The sequence below is a fragment of the Myzus persicae genome, unplaced genomic scaffold, assembly GCF_001856785.1.
Source record: "Myzus persicae strain clone G006 unplaced genomic scaffold, MPER_G0061.0, whole genome shotgun sequence".
In the NCBI taxonomy this organism is placed as follows: domain Eukaryota; kingdom Metazoa; phylum Arthropoda; class Insecta; order Hemiptera; family Aphididae; genus Myzus; species Myzus persicae.
Window position 1 is genome coordinate 4,672 of NW_019102287.1, and position 10,510 is coordinate 15,181.

The following is a 10,510-nucleotide window of genomic DNA, read 5'->3' on the forward strand; positions in this document are numbered from 1 at the left end:
ATAAAGATATGACTTTATTAATATTAATATTGTGGACTGCAGTCTTTAATATTTGTATTTAATATACATTTTTTCATAATTTTTTTTTTATTTTCACTCTTTAAATTCATTTGCCTGCGGGCGCCAACGCCCTTCCCATTTTTATTTTTAAATATAAATTCTATCATATTTTTTTAAAATTTTTTTTATATGATTCTTAAAATCTATTTGCCCGCGGGCGCCCAAGAACCCCTTCAAATTTTTTTTCTATAATTTAACTCTATTTAAATTTTTTAAAAACATTTTTTAAATTTCATTGTTTCATGATCTAGTTATTGAAAATAAAGCTATGAGTTTAGGAATACTGATATTGTGGACTGCAGCCTTTAATAATTTATAATATAATATGTTGTTAACAGTTTTCGAGTTTTTGAATTCTTTGGATGACACGATACATTTTTTTTTTCAGATTCCGAAACATAATATTATTCGGAGTGTTTAAATCTATACAATTCAGAACACGAAACTCTGCGTATAGGCCATTTAGATAAACTACTGTCGCGAGTCTATTTTTTTGTCCGGCATCTCACTGCATTGTTTTTAGTCTTAACGGTTTAACTATAACTTAATATAAAACTCTAGAAGTGTCGAGACATGAAAAAAATTCAAATATAGGTTTTGAAATTTACAGAACTAATAAAAAAATGGATACTTTAATCGTGAATATAATATTATCTCTAGGCTCGGTATTAATATGTTGTCAAACAATATTATTCTATAATAGTGTGCAGTATTTGCTAAAAAATTGTGTGACTATATTATACTATTACACTATATAGTGTAATAAATAATGTAATGTATACACAGCCGTGTAGGTACGGCTCTCACATAAAGGTAAGTGACGGGGGAAAAACCTTATGACCAAGGTTCGGGACTTATAGCATTTGCATACTTTTTTTATTTATTGTAAAATGTAGTAGAGTGCGAAATAAATTCATACCAAATCTAAAATTTGAATGTGCATATTTTGCATAGTTCATACATTTTGCCGGAAACCGCTTATTTTTACGTTATTGTGCTTAATTTGCATATTTTGGAAAATGTTTCGAAATTTCAACTTCACAAATTTCACCCGATTTAAAAAAGAAAATAGTAATGCAGTTTACTCGCAGTCTAATGTATCTATTTGCTATGTACAACACACAACTCCTTATAATTTTCGTGTTTTGAAAGTGTGTCATCCGCCGTTGAAAACGACTGTGTTTCAACTGTGCTACGTCGAAAACTATATACCAAGTCCAAGAATAATTTTAAAATCATCATTCAGCAATCTCAATGATTTGGAGTTTAGTTCGAAAGAATACAGTGAAATTAAAAAACTAAATGCACAAAACTAAACTGTTTAGGATTTTTAAATGTAACGAGAATTCTAGTAAATCATATATTTATTGAAACATTTGAAACAGATTAAATTACTGAATATCAAGAGTACTCATTGGCTGACTTGCAGTATGGTCTGACAATTGATAATAACAGGTATTGTATATAATTACTTCAAAATAATATATTATTTAATTAATTGTTTTAAATAATTTTTAGATATATATTATCCGGAGCAGTTTTTCATGAACATGATCATTATATAGCGTATGTACGCCGTGTAAATACATGATGGGAAGTGCACAAAGATTTGGCAAAAAAAATTAAAAGTACCCCTAGTTCAACAAAAATAAAGCCACATGTAATTTTATATATGAAAGAGTAAAAAAAAAAGATGTGTACATTGGTCCAAAGTCAACTATAGCAACAAGAGATGTCTTTTTTTTAATCAAACAAAAAGACAAAAAGCTTATATTTTATTATTTTTAAATTTATATTAAGCGTTTGTTACAAGATAAATAAAAGTAATAAGAATCAATAATTAATTAAATCAATTTTATTTTTTTCAATATTCCTTTTACCAATAATTTTGTTATAGTGACATGACTCCAGGATCCGGCACCAAAATGAGAAAAAGTCCGCAAAGGATTGAAACTGTCTGGTGGCGAAAAATGTTTTTGATGTATCGACCTGGCGTTTTATAATAAATGACGAGAACCATGAATCACGATTTCTTACTTTAATAATGAAAAATAAGTAAAGTAAATTTGAAATGAATAAATTTTAAAGATCTGAAAAACATAATCTATTTATTAGCAAAACAAAATACAAATTGGTATTAATTAATGTGAGCTCTTATTTAATGGCCATGAGCTTATAATAGTCAGTAACCCATGTTATGTTCCTACAAATATAGTGTAAAAAGAATTAATAAATTATTAATTTATGTTTATTGTAATATTACCATGTATTAAGACTGTAAGGGTAAGAAACAATTAAACTTATATTAAATAGTAGCCCGATATATCTGTAAAATACTTCTGTAAGTAATATATTTAAATTGTGTATTACATAATATAATTTTAAATTATACTATAAACTCTGCATACGTATAAACACACCAATGTTTGGTATGATATTTGGACTCGAAATTATAAATAAGTTAGCGACTATTTGCAAAATGTTAGCAGCATATTTCAATTCGTAGCTCAAAAGGGGGTGTAGCGTGAAGTTGCCCTCCATCTTATATTTTTCATACCTTGTAGGTAATTTATTTGCAAATTCTGAAAACCAATTTGCACATTTTTGCAAAAAAACTTTCAAAAAAATTGGTCATGGCGGGGCGGCAAACTTCACGCACATGGGAGGCCATACTATAGCATAGGTCTTCCGTGGTTGAGACATCAACAATTATTATCGTACTATTAGCTGGCGATTTTAGAAAGACTACTTTTATAACTAAAGATACGCAGGCAGATTAAAACATGCATGCTTGTTGAAAAACGTCAACCTTTTCCTTATAGCAGCGTATTAGGTATGTTAATCAATTTAGCTTGACAACAAATTTGAGTGTACGCAAAGTGCACAACGACACCGCATCGGGGCAATAATATGTGGATACTCTTATGTAAATCGGCGAATATCGTAGTCCTACAGATGCTAACGGTATGATTATATTATATATTGTTTGTACTTCGTAGTTCGTAGTATAGAAGAATTCTGAATTGTTGAGTAAAGTGTATGATGAACTGCAAGCGAATATCCATAGGAAATAAGAATGGTTGTGCAACTGCAAATATTTTGGCTCTGAAAATCAAAATTTTAGGGCAGATAAAGCCCATAGGCGGGTATCCATTGAAAATACTTGAGGGAGGTTACCTCTTCACAATAACTGTTGGACTTTTGGAGGGCTTAGCCTATAGATAAATGAAAATATTACAAGTTTAAGAAGATATTGTATCTTTCTGTGGATAATATAATATATTATGGACACGAACTAGTCACCTTAAAACCTCATAGTATGAATTTTCATATCACAGTTTCTCTACTCTTTAGGATTGTTGGGACTGATTTCTCAATTCTCATAAACTAATGTTAAAGATCTGGCGCGTACACAAGGGAGCGGGGGGTCCTCCTTTCAAAAAAAAAACATTAAAATTAATCGGTGTGCATACCTATAGAAAAATTGTGTTTTATATGTACTCTTATTTTTTTTTATAAAATCTGAAAATCTGAAAGTTCAAATTTCGACGAAAAATTAGATATTTAAACAATGTTAGTTATTTTGTTGTAATTTCAAAATAATTATTTGTGAGCATTTAACTTAATTCAAAATACTAGGTTCCTAAAAAGTAGTCCTTACTGTGGCCAAAAATGCATGAGTAAAAGTGTAAGACAGGGACAACATATGCAGGAATGACGTCCTCTTAAACATAATAATATGGTATTAATAATTTATACTTAATTATATTATTTAATATGAACAAATAAATGAAGAACTAAGAAATAACACAAAATGTAATATATTATCGGTTTGAAAAATTGCTCATATTAGTATAATAGCTAAACAATTTAAACTTGAAAATATTTTTATTTTTTTTTTTATCTACAATTGTAATTATTTTGTTAATAGTTTTATATAATAGCATTGATTACAAATAGTATTGTACTATGCATAATTAATGATAGTAGTCAATAGAATAGCATAACTCACAAGACTAAATCAAAACTTAACTGTACCTAACTATAACAGGATTGTTAAGATGTTGTTTTGAAAACTAAAACTAACAATAAATAATTAAACTGAACAGGTAATTAAAATAAGTATTAAAAATAGAAACACAGCAAATTATTATAACACACAGGTTGGCACGTGCAAAATGTAATATATGTATTATTGTAAACATAAAATAAATATGATCAACTGAAACCATATTTGATTGATACAGTGCTACAGTAAAGAGTAATACAACTTTAACAATACAGTTAATATTATGTTTAGGTCAAAAATAAATGTTTCACAAAAAAAAAAAATGTTTTATATAACACATTACACATGTAGTAAAATATTTTTATGGTAAATATATATACCAAAATGGGAAGTTTTGAGCAATATATTTAATTTAATTTGAGACAAATTTTGAGTTGTCTATAAGACAAATATGTATTTTAAATTTTAACATAATAATTAATATCTAATAGAATAAACTATTTTATAAGTCATAAATGGAGTAGTACATATTAAGTTACCCGCATTTTTCTAATTTGTAAAAGTATAGTAAATTGATTACACAATTCCAGTGATAAAAACATATAGTTGATGAAGTATTGGTATAAATAAATTAAAAATGTATTATTATTTGTATTTATTAAACATATGATAATAGAAATTAATATAATTCAAAAAAACATTTTTTTTTAAATTAACTTGAATCAAAAGAAGTCACATTGTTACATATCAAAAATACAAGTGTAACACATTACACGTACACCCAAATAAATAAATATTTCCCCCTAATGAATATGTATTGTTAATCTAAAATATAACAAGGTAACAAACCAAGACTTTATTTCATTTAACTCAAATAAAAAAAATATTAAAATTAATTTGAAAGCACATTAACACAAAATAACAACAAGAAAATACATAAAATGTTATACATTACTTTAAGATTATAATTCATTTTTGACCAGAAACTTTTTGTTTTTTATGAAATATATTAGAAATTCATGAATTTATTATTGGTTTTTTACAATTACATAAATATTTAATAGATCCAATTATTTCAATTTCCAGTCAGTCTTTTTTTTTTACACTAGTAAAGCAATAGTTAGTTACCTATATCATTCACATTCAATAATTATAATTTAAAGAAACGGACTGAAAATGCAAATCATCTAAAAATAAAATCAAAAAAATAAGTAATAACCAGTCTTTGAATCTCGATTATGGTTACAACTTTTGCACCCTGTCCTGTCTACATTTTTAACATTTTAGTACATGATTTGCATATTGCTCCAATTAAATATAAAATTGTAATTAAAATATACTTAATTAAATTTGATTTGTGCAGTCATTTTTATTTAGCCAAACAATTCCAAAATACTATTAATATATCTAATTAAGTTGTTATATGATGGAAAAAAATCAAAAATATACAACCTAATCTGAATTATAGTTATGAATTATATGGAATTGAATCATTTTTAATACAACTATAGGCCATCATATTTTATTCATACTAAGATTATATTCTTCCAATATTAACATAGATAAAATATATTGTATTTTTTGATTTCTAGAATATACAACTAAACATTATATAAGCCCAAAAATATAAGGTATTTTTTATCAGTATTAAACAAAGATATATTAGCCCCATTAAGATAAGCCATAATTTAATGACAAAGTCTATTCTTTGTTATGAATATATGAAGTTACTTAAAAACAGAGAAAAATAAAGGAAGACGAAAAAATTATTGGACAAATTTAAATTATATAAAAAATAATAATATTAAATCCTATTCTGTCACAATGTATAACCGATTAATGCATCAATACACATTATATTTCTATTATTTTTAAATATTTTCTTATACTTTTTGTAGTAATGTAAGTATTAATAAAAAATAAAATAAAAATGTGTTTGGAAATGTTGTAAGATCTTTAAAATAAATATGGGATAGTTGTGTAGAAATTATATTTGATTTCTATAGTCGTCATATATTCTTGATACTATCAGATGATTAAAAAACCTTGTTTTAAAATAATACTTAAAACAGAATAAATGACTTAGATTTTTGTTAAGGCTATTAAAATAATAATTTATACATTAATTTATCAGTTATAATATTATGTTTTGAAAATAAATTGGGAAGTTGGGCTCATAAATATTACCTGGCCTGTTACTGACAGGCGTACATATTATACATATAGCACCTTAATTGGGGAAATCTGGAGTTAGCCATTAATTTGTTTGTAACTATAATGTTAACACTGTAATTGTACAGAATTTAAATATTTCAAAAGTTTTGTTGTCGTTTACGCTTTTGATCCATAGCATCAAGTATTGGTTGGCGTTTTGTTTGATAGCGACGTCTCAGCTCATCAATTTCATGTTCCATTTCAGAATCCAAATTGGACATTCGTTGTTGCAAGTCATCAAAGCTTAAAAACTTCAACTATATAATACAAATTAAAAAAAATAATGTAGTAATAAATCTTAGTATTTAAATTAGATTGATGAATTAATATCAGCAATTCAATAACGTTAATTCTAAAATAATTTGAAAAGTTAAAAAATATATGATTTTTATAGACATCTATTATAAATTAGGGTAGCCTCTCATTGTCTTTTATGATGCTACAACACTGCAAATAGTTAATTATGATCTTTAATAAGAGTAATGTAAATTAATTTAATTCAAGAGTTAAATAAAACCATTAAAATAAGGTCTACATTATTATTAACATATCAAAAAAAACTTACAAAATCAAAGTCTCCATCAACAATTGGTGTGTAGTATCGGTTTTGATGAGGAGCTGTTGGTAGATTACCATCAGGCTTACAATTTATTTGCGGCATAGGAAATTGATGTAAAGTTATAGTTTTTTCAGATTCATCAATCTAAAAAAAATTGTATTAGACATATTTTCAAGACATTCATTTTTAATATACATTACTTGAGAAACATCTTGAGCAGAATCTGGTCTATCACCAAATAATTTGTTTCCCACATCAAAATTATCGTTCTAAATTAATAATAGTAAAAATATTAATATAAAATATACCATATATAAATATTAAGATTCTATAGAGTGAAAATAGGATTTATATAAACAATATTTAATATAAATTGAAGGAAGTAGATAACAATAATTACTTTTGATTTTTCTGCAATTTTTTTATCAAAATGATCTAAGAATAAGGGTCTATACTTTTTACCCGATTCTTCAGGTCCTGTATCATGCCCTAGAATAGCAAACATATTACTCAAAAAAATAATCGACTTGTTTCAGTTATAAAAATTATTTGAAACACATACTTTTCATTGTGGAATCATCTTCTCCATCGCTATTAATTACCATTGTTCTCAATTCTTCTACTAATGAATTACTTTTTAAACTTGTCCCTTTTGATTTATCTGGTACAAGGGTGCTATCATCTACTATCATTGTACGACTGTCAATATCATCGTCCTGAGTAGACAAACAAATTTAAACAATATATCCACTAAATTACAACATTTAATTATCCAAGCCAATTACTTTTGAACTTTGATCTTTGGATTCAGCTGATTTTAATAAACAGGAAGCATTAGAACGAAGAGTTTGATTCTCTCGAATTTCTCTTGCTTCAGCAATCATCTGACTCAAAATTTCTGGTGGCTTTGGATTACCTAAATTTAAACAAGATAAATGAAATTATTAAAAATAAAGCACTTTGTTAATTGTAGAATTGTTAGTTACCATTTTTATTAATTAAATAAGAAAAATGCATGTCCTTACCAATAAATTCATGATCTAACATTTTTGTGGCTGTTGCTCGTTCTTCTGGGTTTTTAATTAGACATTGACTAACAAAATCAATAAATTCTGGAGACCACTTATCTGGTTCTCGAAACGAAGGTGGTGGTTTAGTCGGTATCATGAATATGGCACGCATCGGATGTATATCACCGTATGGAGGTTTGCCTTCCGCCATTTCCAACGCAGTTATTCCTAATATATATAATATAACTCATTGTCATTGAAATACATACTTATTTATTCTAAATACTCAATTTATTATGAACTAGTAACAGTGTTGGGTAAATTACTTTTAAAATATAATTAAGTTACTTTACTTATTGCTTAGAGATAAATGTACTATTGTTATTTTTTATTATTTTACTTAAATATTACATGACATGTTGTTACTCCAATAAAACTGTCATGAAATTTCTTTACTTGTCGAATTGAAAAGTTTTTAGAATTTTCTTTTTAATTTCAGAGCAATTTATTGTCATTCTACAAGCAACCTAACTCGAAATACAATATAGTAAAAAGGTCTAACAATTTAAAAAATATATACAAAAAAAATCACACATAAAAAATATTTAACAGAAATACAAGATAAGGGCAAACGGCTATCAACTGATGGGCCAACAATAAATAAGGAATAATAATTAAAAACCCTCAATTTTATTATTAAATGTTTAATAAACATGAAATCATAATGATTTTTTATAAAAAATAACTTATAAAAATAAACAGTTTTTTTTATAAAGGGGCAAATGGTTGTAATAATTTAGAATGCAGCACTCTAAATATTTTGATTTATTATTTATCAGTACTCATTAAATAATTATCAGAAAAAAAAAATTATATTCTAATGTAAATTGCTAATATTACAGTAATAAGTAGTACACAGCTCTAAATTCTTTAGAGTATTAAAAGTAAACAGCATTAATAAAGAAAAATCAATTGTATATACTGCATTATAAAATGTACCTATGACTACTAGTTAATTGTTCATAGTGTGTATAATAGTTTATAGAAATTAATAGTTAATTTAATAATTGGAATGCATACAAATTAAAAACTTAGTGACAACAACCTACTCTAGGTAGTCATAGGTAAGGTTATATAAACTTATTGTCATATATAGAAAAATGTAATTAACTTTGTTCGTAATTTAAGGTGCAGCAAGTAGACATGTAAAAATCATTAAAAACTGAATTATGTCAAGTTAATATTATATTTATATTTACATATATTTAATACCTGCATTAGGAATATTTATAGACTGTTTTATAGTATTAATATCAAATTCCCAATTGGTACTAAGCATGTCAAAACTGTAAACATGTAATGTTCTACAGAAATTTTTGTTACTTGGAAATAATTCTTATGAAATTACATAACATGTTAAAAACAAAGTAATGTGTTACTTTTGCTATGTTACTACCCAACACTGAATAATAATTAATATACCTAAGCTCCACATATCAGCAACACAATCATATCCTATTTCTTGGATTACTTCAGGTGCCATCCAAAATGGAGTTCCAATTACAGTATTTCTTTTGGCCATTGTATCCTAAATAATAACAATAATAATGCATATAAACTATTTATAGTTTTACGCCTTTAATCATTTAATAGACACTTACAGTCAGCTGTCCTGCAACCCCAAAATCAGCTAGTTTAGCATGTCCCTCTGAATTTAACAATATATTTCCAGCTTTAATATCCCTGTGTATTTTTCTCCTTAAATGTAAGTACTCTAGTCCTTTAAGTGTGTCTGACAATATAGTGGCTATTTCATCTTCCGATAGTGTCTTTTTTCTTAACCTCATGATGTCAGATACTGAACCAGCACCACAATATTCCATAACAATCTTTAAAATACAGTAAATATTTCAGAAAATATATTATATATTAATAGGTAAATAATAAAAATCAATTATTACCCATAAATCAGTATTTTTAAAATATGAACCATAATATTTAACTACATAGGGACTATCGCATTGTTGCATAATGGATATTTCTTTTATTATTTCCTGAAGATCGGTGTCAACCGGCACTTGCTTAATAGCAAGCACTTGGCCAGACTCTTTATGCAGCGCTTTAAAAACACTTCCATAGGATCTGTGAACAAACAGATGTTAGGGGGTTGGTAGTCTAAAACTATTTTTCAAAAATAATCATAAATGTTACCCTTCTCCGAGTTTACATATTATGTCAAACACTTCTTCCGGCTGCCTGGTCAAGCTTTCTTCAGACAATTTTTTCAATTCACTGCAATAAAAATAAAAACCAAGTATTAGTTAATCATTGAGAGAGCAATGATTGATATTTCAGCACTTACCTCTTTGAAGACATCATTTTGTCAGGAGTCTTATAATTAACATGGCATAAATTAAATACAGATTTTGAGTTCGACATGTAATAAGCTGCTTTGCTATTTACAAACACTATAATATATAAATAAATATTATATTTTATGTATATTACTACATAGATCAAACAAAAAGAAGACAAAATTAAAACGAAATAAAAAATAAAATGTTGGTACAAAAATGATTAAAACTGATGGTAGTAACGAAAGATATTTCTGTTATCGTTAAAATGTGTGTGATTATAAAATTTAATTTCTTGTTATCT

General features: G+C 26.4%; 1 protein-coding gene and 1 long non-coding RNA gene across 2 annotated transcripts; one reads left to right on the forward strand and one right to left on the reverse strand.

Annotated features, from left to right (window-relative positions):
* The first annotated feature begins 1,044 nt into the window (after positions 1 to 1,044).
* On the forward strand, positions 1,045 to 3,207 carry LOC111031736. The gene is made up of 3 exons (XR_002604236.1): positions 1,045 to 1,515; positions 1,579 to 1,883; positions 1,958 to 3,207. It is a non-coding gene; the product is annotated as an uncharacterized LOC111031736 (long non-coding RNA).
* Positions 3,208 to 5,161: 1,954 nt separating this feature from the next.
* Positions 5,162 to 10,411, reverse strand: LOC111031740 (serine/threonine-protein kinase 3). The gene is made up of 12 exons (XM_022311810.1): positions 10,215 to 10,411; positions 10,064 to 10,144; positions 9,814 to 9,994; positions 9,514 to 9,741; positions 9,335 to 9,440; positions 7,868 to 8,080; positions 7,628 to 7,758; positions 7,405 to 7,558; positions 7,243 to 7,331; positions 7,043 to 7,111; positions 6,849 to 6,986; positions 5,162 to 6,540 (listed from the first exon to the last, which is right to left on the reverse strand). Exons 1-12 carry the CDS (start codon positions 10,289 to 10,291, stop codon positions 6,382 to 6,384), a joined length of 1,626 nt encoding a protein of 541 aa, XP_022167502.1. The 5' UTR covers positions 10,292 to 10,411; the 3' UTR covers positions 5,162 to 6,381.
* Positions 10,412 to 10,510: the final 99 nt, after the last annotated feature.

What these genes read in the sequence shown, in the direction of transcription:
- LOC111031740 (XM_022311810.1), bottom strand. Translation starts at nt 10,291, where the DNA reads ATGTCGAACTCAAAATCTGTATTTAATTTATGCCATGTTAATTATAAG. An exon ending in GGGTTGCAGGACAGCTGACT is followed by an intron (nt 9,441 to 9,513) that starts GTAAGTGTCTAT and finishes GTTATTATTTAG; the next exon opens with GATACAATGGCCAAAAGAAA. An exon ending in GTTAGATCATGAATTTATTG is followed by an intron (nt 7,759 to 7,867) that starts GTAAGGACATGC and finishes GTTTAAATTTAG; the next exon opens with GTAATCCAAAGCCACCAGAA.